Source organism: Dipodomys merriami, unplaced genomic scaffold (assembly GCF_024711535.1).
Source record: "Dipodomys merriami isolate MVZ:Mamm:240054 unplaced genomic scaffold, mDipMer1.0.p SCAF_6, whole genome shotgun sequence".
NCBI classification, from domain to species: Eukaryota; Metazoa; Chordata; class Mammalia; order Rodentia; family Heteromyidae; genus Dipodomys; species Dipodomys merriami.
The window spans coordinates 10,949,881-10,962,882 of NW_027206179.1; the positions used below are offsets into that span (position 1 = coordinate 10,949,881).

Consider the following 13,002-nt stretch of genomic DNA (forward strand, 5'->3'; position numbering starts at 1 on the left):
TCAAGAGGCTGAGATCTGAGAATCTTGGTTTGAAGCTAGCCCGGACAGGAAAGTCTATGAGACTCATATCTCCAAAAAGCCAGACATGGAGCTATGAATCAAATGGCAGAGAAAAAAAGAAAAATCTGCTGGGTGCTGGTGGTTCACGCCTATAATCCTAGCTACTCAGGAGGCTGAGAATTACAGTTCAAAGTCAGGCTGGGCAGGAAAAGTCCATGAGCGTCTCTTCTCCACTGAACCACCAGAAAACCGGAAGTGGCGCTGTGGCTCAGGCAGTAGAGCGCTCGCCTTGAGCTGAAGAGCTGACAGCGCCCAGGCCCAGAGTTCAAGCCCCATGTCCGACCAAAAAAAAAAAAAATCTCAGAGACTACTGTCAGGCCTTAAGTTCAAGTCCCAGAACTAGCACACAAACTGGGCCAGTGCTGGTGGGTGGGTGGAGCTAGGCAAAGAATCACTCCTGTCCAGAGGGCTTCTTGGAAGAAGGGGTATCTGAGAAGACCCCAGAGCGGAGGCTGAGGAGGGTTATAGCCTCAGACTAGAGTGGGGGTGAGGGTAGAGAGCCACGTGTGGTACTCGGCTTAGATCCTGAGACGTGTGAAAAACACACCCAGCTCTGCTCACTGAAGAGGAATTGTGGGTCTGTCTGATCACCCTGAGTAGGCCCTTGGGGGACACTAGGGCCCTCGTGGCTGGCTGCTCCACTTCCCAGGGGCACACCCAGGGTGGGTGGGCCCTGCTCGTGCACACTGTGATCCTGACCCTCCCTGGATGTGGTGGGGCCCTGAGGCCAAGCACTCAGCCAGAGCAGCAGACTCGCAGGGCCCAGAGAGCGTCAGGCTCCACGGATAGGAAACCGTCCCGAACAGACTGGATCCAACACAGGGAAGGCGACTTGTCAGGGGCTGGGGACAGGCTCATGAAATGATCTGGAAGTGATGGTTTGTACAACATTCTGTGTGCTCCAAATACCACCCAATTATATGTGTATGGATTATATCCCAACTGTATATACTTTGTACTAATTGTGTGTGTGTGTGTGGCTGTAACTTTGACTCAGGCAGATCTTGACTCAGTCTCTCTCCAGCTGTGTGACCTCCTCTGGCCTTTGGGAACTACCTGTTCCCTTTCTGTAAAAGCAGTAACAGACAGTACCTACCTTGAAGAGTTATTGCCAAGGATGAAGACATGTGACGAGGCCTAGGTGTGGTGATTCATGCCCGACATCCCAGCTGCTCAGGAGGTGGAGGAAGAAGGATCTCTTGTCACGAGAACATCTGGAGAGAGAGAGAGAAAACAAAGGTGAGCAAATGTAGTCAGGATAACCAAGGTACAGTATGTAAAAACCAACAAGCGATGGAAAATGGAGGAGAACTGAGGGAAGGCTTGGCCTTGACCAAGAAGCAATGTTTTTATAATCTGTGACATGAAATTGTAGCTCCTTGGGACAACTACATAATAAAAACGATGATGATGATGATGAAAAAAGCAAAATGGATGGAGTGTGGCTCAGCAGTGTGGTCCTGGCTCAGGTGGGAGGTGGTCCGGTGGAGGGGCGTGGCTTCACACAAGAGGCGTGGCCTAATGCAGGGGCGTGGCTTCATCAGCTGGCTCATGCCTGTCTGTCTACAACTCACTACTGACACTGCCAAGTTTGTTCTGCTTGCAGTCCAAGGAATACACACACACACACACACACACACACACACACACACACACACACACACACGACTCTCTTGGCACCGTGTTCCCAAGGCAATGGCCAAGGGCCTGTCTGAACTTTGGTGACCTGTGACAATTTCTCCCTGAGCCTGTGTGAACCCAGAGGAAGGAGGGAGGAGCTGGTGGGTGCAGCTGGGCATGCGCACCCTGCATGTCTCCCACAATCCCACACTGTGGCTCCTGGACTCTCAGCCTCTGTCTCTTCTTCTGAAAGCCTACAGGGCAGATTGTTCCCTCCCCAGGTGTGTGGGGGGATGGGGTGTCAAATGTAAGGGTGTTTGTGGTGTACACCAGGGAGAGATGAAGCAAAGTGGAACTGGTGGCTGAGCAGCAGGAGGGCGTGTGCTGTTCCAAGATGTCAGCCTCAGGCCTGGGGGGATCAGCAGTGGGGAGGGGCACTGAGTCTCCATTTTTACTCTAAAAGTGTCATTTCAGCCAAGTGCCAGTGGCTCACACCTGTCATCCTAGCTACTCAGGAAGCTCAGAGCTGAGGATGTTGGTTCAAAGCCAACCCAGGCCAGAAAGTCCTTGAGACTCTTATCTCCAATTAATCACAGGAGAAAGCTGGAAGCCAGGCTGTGGCTCAAGTGGTACAGCACTGGCTGGCAAAAAGGGAACTCAGGACCGTGTTCAAGACTAGAGTTCAAGCCTGAGAACCCCCCCCCACACACACAAAATATAATTTCAGCTGTAAATTGCATTCTAACCACATAATCTATGTGGTAGATCACAGACCCCATTTTTTTCAGAAGGGGAAACTGAGGCATGGAGAAGTTAAGCCCCAGTCACTGCATTTGTCTCCAGAGCTCTGGGGTCCCTCCTCCCAGGTCACCAGGCCTGGAGGCCAGCCAGGGTCCCTGGCAGCCAAGCAGGGGCCTGCAGCACAGGTCACCTCCGGGCCACCAGCCTGCTGGGAGGAGCTCAGGGAGGGGCTGAGCTGTGGGAGGTTTGGAACCCCCTCCCCCAGTCCTTTTCACCAACCCCCACCCCTGGGGGTTTAACACCCAGCCGCCCCTCCCCTCATCAGCCAGGACTGGATCCCCTCTGCACCCCATGCCCCTCAACCAGCTCCATCTCTGAGACCCCCTTCCCCTCCGTCTCTCTCTGGGGGAGGGGAAGGAGGTTCTCTGCATCTAATTCTCCATCTTCCCCACTCGGCTCCCCTTACATTTCATAGCCCCCCCCAAACAAAACCCTGCACCCCAGATTCTCCCTGCCCTTGACCTCTGCCCCCGCGTCCTACTCCCTGAAGTCCTCCCTCCCCCTCTCCACAGGCACCTGGACCCGCCCCGCCCCCCCTGCTTCCCAGGCTCCCCGCCCCCATCCCGCGGGACTCCCCTCCCCCTCCCCCGCGCGGGGCTCCCCGGAGCCACGCCCCCTCGGGGATTCCCCCCCCCCACAGTGCTCCGGGGGTTTCCTCCGCGCCCACGCGGGCCGGGTGAGTGGAAAGGTCGCGGGGGGCGTGGCTCGGCCCCAGCGGGGGCGTGGCGCAGGGGGAACAGGGGGCGTGGCTCGGCCCGGCGGGGGCGTGGCTCTGGCGGAGGGGCGGGGCGCCGAGGCGGGGCAGGGCGGGGCGGCGCCCGCGCTGGGGACCCGGGCGGCGGCGGCCGGCTCCGCTCCCAGTTTCGGTTCAGAGCGAAACGCGGCCGGTGCCAAGCCCGGCGCTGTCATTCATTCCTTCCTTCATTCCTTCATTATTTATGCTGATTTTAGTTTGAGAAAAAAACGGGAAAAATCTGCCCCCCCCCCCGCGCTGTGTGGTCCCGGGTGCCCGCGTGACCTCTCTGCGCCCCGGCCGCGGTGGGGGGGCGCCCCCGGGGCGGCAGGGAGCCCGGAGCCCGAGTCTGGCTCCGGCGCGGCCGGGAGCAGCGGTGGCTGGGCGGCCGGGTTTCGTAATAAACCGGTCTGTTAATTGCTATGGGGCAGCAGAAAGCGGGGGGCGGGGAGCAGGGATTTGTTGGGGTGGCGGCGCCGGCTGCAGCCCGAGGTGCTAATAAGGGGCTTAAGCCACACTTCCTCGGAGGGGGGCGGAGGCGGCGGCCGAGGCTGTGCGGGGGACGGGGTCCCCCACCCCCCAAGGCCCAGAGCACGCAGGAGCCCAGACGTGGGTTAGGAGTTTATTACAAGGCTCGTCATCGGAGAAACAACAACGACAACAACAATAACAATAAAACGACAACCCGCCGTGGCTGCGCGGCAAAGTGCAAAGAAAACAACAAAAACCTGTGGATTGTCGGCTGGACTCGGGTCCGGCGTGAGTCTGGGGGCGGCCCGGGGGGTGGGGGTGCGTGGCTACCGGGACATCCCCGGTCCTGCCGCCTGCCCCCCCCAGGGTCAGCGCTGCCCGGGGTCACCACCCCCGGCTCAGCCAAGTCCATCAGCCCGGCTCGCCGTGTAGAGTCCGGACCCTCAGCGATGGGGCGCGGGGGTGCCGCTGCCCCCACCCCTTCCGTCTGTCCATCCGTCTGCCTCTGGGCTCGGGGGGGGGGTCCCCCCTTCTTCCACTGGCCCGGGGGTCGTCCCCCTCTTCTCTCTCTCGCTTTCTCTCTTGGTGGCCATCTGTGGCTTGCTCCTGGCTGGCCACCACTGGCTGCTGCTCCTCCTCCTCCTCCTCCTCCTCCTCCTCCCCCTCCCAAGTGCCCTCGCGGGTGGCTTTGGGGGGAGGCCTCTTCTGGGAGGGGAGAGGGGGGTCCAATAGGTATTTGGGTCTTGTTTGGTCTCGTTTTTGGCAGATCTCCTCGGACGCCGGCCCGGGGGGCGCCTCAGCGTTCCCGGAGCGAGATGTAGGGGACCCACTGGTTGTTCCCCCGACTCTCTTCGCAGTAGCTGGCCACCTCCACCAAGCCGTGGCTCTTCCAGGCGTCTGCGTGCGGGTTCTGTGCGGAGGCAGAAGGGAAGGAAGGGTTCAGTGGGTGTGGGGGAGCCTCCTTCCCCGGGGGGGGGGCCTCCCCTGGCGTTGGGGGGGGGACAGGCTCAAAATATCTGGCCGGGGCGCTGAGGCCCCGGCCAGGCCCTGCCCACGGGGCATGCCGGGCATGGCTGGGCGCTGAGCTGGTGCTGCACGGCCTGGGGGACCTGGCTGACAAAGCACCAAGCCCAGGTGCCCGGGCAGGGCGGGGCCGGAGGGCCGGCCGACTCACCGTGACCAGGAGGCAGTGCAGGTCCCGGGCCTCGGCCGTGCCCTGGGGTTCGGTGGGCTCGCCCAGCAGCTCGGCCAGCCGCTGCATGCCAGACACCCTCACGATGTCGATGTCGTTGTCGCAGCAGAAGGACTGGATGAGCGTGAAGTGGATCTGCAGGGCGATGTCATCCTCTTCCTCCTCGTCGATGGCCAAGAGGCACAACACCACGCTGTCGGGGTCCCTGAGGGGGGGGAGAGGGGGAGGTCAGGCCAGGTGGGGTCCAGAGAGGGACCTCCATCCATGCACTGGGCGTGTGCCTGTCTGTATGCAAGGGGGGGGGGAGGGAGAGGGTTGCAAAGCAAAGGTGTGGGGGAAATGGGGGTGGGAAGGGTGCAGAGGTTCAAAGCAATGGGGGCATGGGGGGGAACCTTAAAAAGATGGAGGGCCGGCAGCCCGTGCATGCAGGGGTCAAGATGCTGCGGCCATCCCGCCTGGAGCTGGGGATCCCCCCCCCCCGCCGCTGCCTGTGGGGAGGGTCACGCACATGCTTGCGAAGGGTCGCCCCCACCCCGGGGGAGCAGGGGGTTCTGACTCACACATTCATCAGCTTGGCCGACTCGTACACCCCCACGGTGAGGCGATCGTGGCGCTGCGCGGCCACCAGCAGCTCCTCCACCGCCGCGGTCACCGTCTGCATCCTGCGACCAGGGCGGAGGGGGACAAGGAAGGGGTCAGCCTCCATCCAGGGCGGGATGCCGGGCGCCCGCCTGCCGTCCCTGCCGTCCCTGCCGTCCGTCCCTCCGTCCGCCCGCCCGCCCGTCCCACACCCCGGCTACTCACTTCTGCGCCGCGTTGTCGCACGCCACGACCTCTTCCAGAGTCATATTAGCCCCACGACCAAGTTCCCAAGCAGAATTTGCAATCAAACCAAAATCAAGAAAATAAAAATGCGAGCCAGACAACCAAAAAAAATCCCAAAACTTCTCGAGCAACCGGAACCGTTCGAGACTCTTCCAAGTGACAGCGAAGTCTTTTCCCCGAAAAGGGGAAAGAAAAGAAAACGCGGAAAAAGCAATTGCAAAGTCCTGCAGTGAAATGAATAATCCAGAGAATGCTGGAGCGACGGCGGCGTCCGAAGCTTCTGCGAACTGAGCTCCCGGCCGCCCAGCCACGGCCTTTTATAGACGAGCCCCGCCGGCGGGAGGGGGCGTGGCTGCGCTGAGACACTCCCGCCCTCCCATTGGTGGAAAAACAAAGGCTAAGGCAGCCAGCGCCATGATTGGCCGGCGGCAGAGAGTGGGTGGAGCGCCGCGCGAGGGTGTCCCACGTGGGGGCGAAAGTCGGGAAGGGAGGAGGGAAGTGGGGGGGGGGAGGACTGGAGAGCCCGAGACTCCCTTTTTCTTTCTTTTCTCTCCCCCCCCCCCGCCCGCTCCTGATTCCCGGCAGCCGTGCCGCGGCTCGGGGCGCGCGCGGGATTTCCAGCGCGCGAGGCGGCCTGGACTTTGGCGGAGTGGGGGGCGGAGCCTGGAATCCCCTCCGGGTCCCCCGGGGAGTCCCGGTGCGCCCTTCCCCGAGGCTGGGTCGGGGAGTTGCATGTAGGGGGCATTGGGGGAGCTCCTTTGATCCTTCTAGGGCAGCAGTATGGGGGTGATGGTCTTCCTTGGGTTCCCCACACCCCCCCCAACCCGCTCCCCCAGACCCTGGGTGACTTAATTTCCCTGGGGTGGGGGTGAGGAAGGCCTTGTTGGGTTAAATAAAGCCAGGGGCAAGCGTTCCATCAGTTTGCTGGTCGCCAGAGGTGTCCCCCACCCCCCAAAAAAGTGAGGGCTTGCAGCAGGCAACCTCTGGGTCCCCCCCCCGCTCCCCCCCCCGCCCTGCCCTTGACGGACGCGCCCCGGCCTTATTGGGCCTAAGGAGCCCTTCAAATGACATCGGTGGGGGTGGGGAGGACACAGTCTCCGCTCAATCAGTGGCATCCAGGGGCCACATGCAGGGGCTGCCGGACCCCGGGGCATCCCGGGGACCCCCCCTCCCGAGACCCGGCGCCCCCCCTCGAGTTTCAAGGGAAAGGGTGGGAGATGCAGGTGGCACCAACTCGGGGCGCCCTGGCCCCCCTGCCGGCTGCTTCAGCTCGGCTCTGCACTCCGAAGTCCCACCGGACCCCGCAAGGAGCCAGCGGGACGAACCCCGGCTTCTCCTTCGAATCCAACCCCCCTGGGAAGCAGGGGCGTGAGTGCGCGCGCGCGCATGCACGACACACGGGAGACACTGAGGCAGGAGAGGCTGGCTTTTACTGCCCAAAGCCCTAGGGAGTGGGACCCCATGCCACCCACGCGTGCACCCCGCACAGACACCCTCGGGGACGCCTCCCCACCCCCGCCTCTGGCGCGCTTCTCTGCAACCCGGGCACGCACAGACCCGCGTGGGGCTGTCTCCCACGGTCCATCGGGGGGCTCCCGGGTGACTCACAGCTGAGCCTCTCCCCCGCCAGCCCGGGCCTGGCCTCCGCCTCGCGCCTCGGCTCCCCCCACCTCACCACCCCGGGGGCTGAGCGGCCTGCGGGCCGGGCTGACGCATCGCTGCGCCTCCGCACCGCCCACCGCGGGGGCGCCAAAGGTCCCCGGCGTGCGCGGCGCCGCGCTGCCACCTGGTGGCCACACGCGGTCACTACACCTCCCCTACCCGGCTTCCGGAAGGCCTGGGGGGGGGGGGGCGGCTCAGGGGTGCAGGATAACCGCAGTGTTTTACTGTTTTTTGAGAAAACAAAAACTGCTCCGGGACAGCGCTCAGGCCCTGAGTTCAAAGCCCAGGACTGGCAAAAATAAGTAAATAAATGCAAATAAAATATAAAGGCAGTGATATATTTTTTTGCCAGTCCTGGGTCTTGAACTCAGGGCCCGGGCGCTGTCCCTGAGCCTCTTTCGCTCAAGGCTAGCACGCCACCCCTGGAGCTACAGCGCCACTTGAGGCTTTTTCTGAGTAGTTTATTGGAGATAAGAGTCTCACCGACTTTTCTGTCTAGCTGGTTTTGAACTGTGATCCCCAGATCTCAACCTCCTGAGTGGCTAGGATTACAGGAGTGAGCCACCGGCACCCGGCTTGATATACAGTCGTTTACACATACAAGGTGCATTCCATTTTATAGTTGTAATGTTTAGATATTCAAATCAACACACCATTGCCTGAGCCCCTTTTGTTATTCTTTTTTAAAATATACATATGATTATAATAACTTAATAGTATGTCATTTAGTGGCAATAAATACGTTTACAGTGTGGTGTTAAACCATCACCACTACCAAATCCACAACTTTGCCCTCATCCCTAAAAATAAATTATTTCCCTCTCTTGCAGCCCCTGAACTGCTGATCTCCTTTCTGTGTCTCGAAAGTTGCCTGGGTTCCAGGACCCTGGCTTACTTCATTCATGAGATGTCCTCAAGCTTTATCCAGTTTAGAGCCTGTGGGAGACCGTCCTTCTTTTTCATGGCTGAGTAATATTTCATTCTATGGATAGGCTATGCGGTGTGTCTGCTTTGCCCCAGCTGGGAAAAGTTAGCATGTTTTGGAAGCCTGCTTTCAAGAACAGAGAACGGCTGCTTTTGTGAAGACAAGGACTCCCCCCGGGACCGGAGGTAAGGCTCAAGTGGTAGAACACTGCCTGTGATCCAACAAGCAAAGAGAGAGCATAAGACCCCGAGTTCAAATCTCAGTACTACCCCGGTCCCAGTGGCTCACGCCTGCAATCCTATCTACTCAGGAGGCTGCGATCTGAGGATTGCAGTTCAAAGCCAGCCAGAGCAGAACAGTTTGTGAGACTCTTACTCCAATGAACCACCAGAAAACCAGAGGTGGCGCTGTGGCTCAAGTGGTAGAGCTCCCACCTTGAGCTGAAGAGCTCAGGGGCAGTACCCAGGCCAAGAGTTCAAGACCCACAACTGACAAAAAAAAAGGGGGGGGAGTGGCTGGGAAGGTGGCCTAGTGGTAGAGTGCTTGCCTAGCATGCATGAAGCCCTGGGTTCGATTTCTCAGTACCACATCAACAGAAAAAGCCAGAAGTGGCGCTGTGGCTCTAGTGGTAGAGCACTAGCCTTGAGCAAAAGAAGCTCAGAGACAGTGCCCAGACCCTGAGTTCAAGCCCCAGGACTGGCAAGAAACAGAAAGATAAATACCCTCGGAACACAACATTCAAATTAAAACAATGCCCAAGTGAACCATAGTGAGCTAGGCAGTAAAATATTCAATCAAGCCTGGAGAAAGGCCTGACGTGCGGCTCACGCCTGTAATCCCACCTATTGCAGAGACTGAGAGGACCACCGTGCAAGATCAACCCAGGCAAAACGCTCACCAGATCCTTTTTTTTCTTTCCTTCTTCTTTTTCTTTTTTTGCCAGTCCTGGAGCTTGAACTCAGGGCCTGGGTGCTGTCCCTGAGCCTCTTTGTGCTCAAGGCTAGCACTCTACCACTTGAGCCACAGTGCCACTTCTGGCTTTTTCTGTGTATGTGGTGCTGAGGAATCGAACCCAGGGCCTCAGGCATGCAAGGCGAGCACTCTACCACTGAGCCACCTTCCCAGCCAGCCTTGGGTTCTGGCTTTGCATTTTTTATGCTCAAGGCTGATGTTCAACCACCTGAGCCACAGCTCCACTGTCAGCTTTTTGCTGGTTAAGAGACCCTGCCTCATTAAACTGAAGAAGAGGGTTGTGTGGCCCCTCCGCTGTCTGGGAAGGGGCTCAGGCTCTCAAAATGGAAAGAGACCAGAGTTTACCTCTGCCCTGTCTGAAAGACTAGAACTGGGTACAGACACTTCCTGGCTGTCTACCACTTGTGGCTGCCTGGGTTTAATCCCAGTTCCCCCTTGAGCAGCAGCATGGGCCCTTCTGTGCCTCAGTTTCCCCCTTGGTAATCTAGAAAAATAACTTCCCATGAGTAAGAAGGAAGTTAAGTCCCAGGTACATTTAGAAGTAAGTGTGTGTGTGTGTGTGTGCGCGCGCGCGTGCGCGCGCGCGCATGCGCCTCACTTCCAGGCACTGATGGGGGGGGCTGATGGGGGCTCCTACTGGTGTGGGTGGGTGGGGTGGTGGCTGCTTCCCATAAGGCAATCAGGGTGGACTTCTTGGGGGAGGTGACATTTAAGCTGAGACCTAAATGGTCTGAAAAAGCCAGGCTTGATTGGCTCTCTGAGAGAAAGGTGTTCCACATAGAGGGAATGACCTGTGCAAAGGCCCTGGGGCAGGGTGGAACCTGGCCCATTGGAAGAGACCGGGAGCTGGGGGAAGGGGCGGGTATCCTCGTGCAGGCTGGGGAGATGGGTCTGGATGGGTCCCTGGGAGTGGCCCAGAAGCTGCTAGCATGGTTGAAACTGGGGAAGGGCTGGGCTCTGACATCAGTGTTTTCTTTGTGCAGATGAACAAGACTCTGATCCCTGTCCCTGGGAAGAGGCTTCCTGGTGGGGGTGAGTCAGCCCAGAACCTCCAGACGTTTGTAAGACAGGAAGAGCAAGAGGGAAGAGGGGAGGGGGCGGGGAGACACCCCAAGCCAGGTGTTGAGACCAGAGAAAGGGCTAGGGTGATAGAGCAGCGGGAGGAAATGATGGGAACTGGGACTGATTCCTAGGAGTGGGCTGTAGGAAGGCTCAGCTCCCGGCCCAGCTCTCCTGGTTCAACCTATCTGCTTAGCCAGGCCAGGCGACTCATGTCTGTAATCCCAACGACTCTGGAGGCAGAGAGGGAAAGAATCACTACCCAGGGTAAGGGGGCAGGGAAGAAGGGGAGATGTTAGTAAGACCCCACCCCATCTCCACCCATCAGCTGGATGTGATGGGACGGGCCTGTAATCTCAGTTTATGTAGGAGGCTGAGGTTGGAGGATCACTATCTGAGGTCAGGCTCCAGAGGCAAACTTGAGACCCTACTCGGAAAACAGAAAGAAGAAAGGTTGGGGTGTGACTCAGGTAGCACCCACGCCTGTCTAGAAAGCAGAGACCAAAAAAGGAAAAACAAAACAAAACAACAAAAAACGCCTCGCTCACACACACACCAAAATCTCTCCTACCTCCAGCCATTCACTAGCTGTGCATTCTCGAGTCCCTGCCTTAACCTCTCTGAAAGCCCTGCTTTGGATGGGAAAGTCAAGTTGTGCAAAGGTTTACACAAAGCAAAGATTTCAAATGGCTTTAAATGCAAGGGGGAAGGGGGAGAGAAGGAGGGCGGGGAATGCTCCTGCAAAAATGGTTCCTCATCCCAGCCACCATGGTTACCATGACAACCTCAGAGCCAGCCCCTTCCTCCCTGCCTTTCCACCCACCACTTTCCAGCCGAAGTCACCCCACATCCCCTTGTCCTTCCTTTGACCCCCCCCAAAATAATCTCGCAGGCCAGATGGGTGCTGCGGGCTCGTGCAGTAATCCTAGCTGCTCAGGAGGCTGAGATCTCAGGATCATGGTTTGAAGTGAAGTCCAGGAGACTCATCTCCAATGAATCACTAAAAAAGTTGGCAGTGGAGCTGTGGCTCAAGTGGTGGAGTGGGATGGCGTCCAGGCCCTGAGTTTAAGCCCCACTACAGGAAGGAAGGAAGGAAGGAAGGAAGGGAAAGGAAGGGGAAGGAAGGAAGGAAAGAAGGAAGGAAAATAAAATGCAGAACATCGTAGTTCACACCTATAATCCCAGCAGCAATCAGGAAAATCCAGATTCCAGGCCAGTGAGACCCTTTCAAAACGAGGAACTGGGGCTGGGAAGGTGGCTCAGTGGTAGAGCGCTTGCCTTGCATGCATGAGGCCCTGGGTTCAATCCCTCAGCACCACATAAGCAGAAAAAGCCAGAAGTAGCACTGTGGCTCAAGTGGTAGAGCGCTAGCCTTGAGTTAAAGTGCTGAGGGACAGCGCCCAGGCCCAGAGTTCAGGCCCCACGACTGACAAAAAAACAACAACAAAAAAGTCTGACAGACTTTCCTGCCCAGGCTGGCTTTGAACTGGGATCCTCAGAGTATCCTCAGAGCTCCTCCTGAGTAGCTGGGATGACAGGTGGGAGCCACTGCACCTTCCTGCCTTTGCTTGGCATCTTTTTAACAACCATGCACTCATTTATTCTTTTTCTTCTCTTATTTTGTTGGTTGTGGGGCTTGAACTCAGGGCCTGGGCGCTGTCCCTGAGCTGCTTTGGATTCAGGTTAGCACTCCACACTGTGAGCCACAGCTGCACTTCCGGTTTTCAAGTGATTCATTGGAGTGAGGAGTCTCAAGGACTTTCCTGTCCTGGGCTGGCTTTGAACCGCGATCCTCAGATCTCAGCCTCCTGAGTAGCTGGGATGACAGGTGTGCCGAGGCCTGGCCCATGCACTCATTTCTTTCTTTCTTGTTCTTATCGGTCGTGGGGCCTGAACTCTGGGCGCTGTCCCTCAGCTCTTCAGCTCAAGGCTAGCGCTCTACCACTTGAGCCACAGCGCCACTTCCGGCTTTTTCTGCTTCTGTGGTGCTGAGGGATCGAACCCAGGGCCTCAGGCGTGCGCAGCAAGCGCTCTCCCGCTGGCCCTCGTTTCTTCAAGCCGGTGTTTGCGCCTCGGCCGCCCCGGGAGCCCGGCTCCTTCGAGGGGGCCGGACTCCGGGCTGGACGTCGGCCCGACCCCTAACACCCAGGCCTGCGGCCCAGACGCCAGAGCCGAGCATCGCCCGCCCCGCAAACCGCGGGCACGGAGGTTCCTGACCCGGATCCAGACCCGGGAGGCCGGGCTCCGGGCATCGGGGCCCCGCGATCCGGGCTCCGGGCTCCGCGATCCGGGCTCCGGGCCTCTGGGCCCCGCGATCCGGGCTCCGGGCCTCTGGGCCCCGCGATCCGGGCTCCGCGATCCGGGCTCCGGGCCTTCGGGACCCCGCGATCCGGGTTCCGGGCTCCGGGCCGGCCGCGATCCGGGCTCCGCGATCCGGGCTCCGGGCCTTCGGGGCCCCGCGATCCGGGCTCCGGGCCGGCCGCGATCCGGGCTCCGGGCCTTCGGGGCCCCGCGATCCGGGCTCCGGGCCGGCCGCGATCCGGGCTCCGGGCTCCGCGATCCGGGCCGGCGCGGCCGTTGCGTTTTATTTATTTGTTTTTGAAAATCTGGCGCCAAAATCCAGTCCCGGGTGGGACGGAGGCGCCGGGGGCGCGGAGGGAGCGGGAAGGGGCGGCCTGGGGG

At 59.3% G+C, this 13,002-nt stretch overlaps 1 protein-coding gene across 1 annotated transcript; it reads right to left on the minus strand.

Moving 5' to 3' along the window:
• Positions 1 to 3,823: 3,823 nt before the first annotated feature.
• On the minus strand, positions 3,824 to 5,979 carry LOC138813927 (growth arrest and DNA damage-inducible protein GADD45 beta). The gene is made up of 4 exons (XM_070002521.1): positions 5,682 to 5,979; positions 5,438 to 5,539; positions 4,860 to 5,082; positions 3,824 to 4,595 (listed from the first exon to the last, which is right to left on the minus strand). The coding sequence occupies exons 1-4, from the start codon at positions 5,723 to 5,725 to the stop codon at positions 4,482 to 4,484; spliced, it is 483 nt and encodes a 160-aa protein (XP_069858622.1). The 5' UTR covers positions 5,726 to 5,979; the 3' UTR covers positions 3,824 to 4,481.
• Between the last annotated feature and the right edge of the window lie 7,023 nt (positions 5,980 to 13,002).

Bases quoted from the DNA above. Each gene is read 5' to 3' on its own strand.
- LOC138813927 (XM_070002521.1), bottom strand. From the start codon at position 5,725: ATGACTCTGGAAGAGGTCGTGGCGTGCGACAACGCGGCGCAGAA. The intron at 5,083-5,437 runs GTGAGTCAGAAC...CCCCCCCCTCAG, and splicing joins TCGGCCAAGCTGATGAATGT to GGACCCCGACAGCGTGGTGT. The intron at 4,596-4,859 runs GTGAGTCGGCCG...GCCTCCGCACAG, and splicing joins TGCACTGCCTCCTGGTCACG to AACCCGCACGCAGACGCCTG.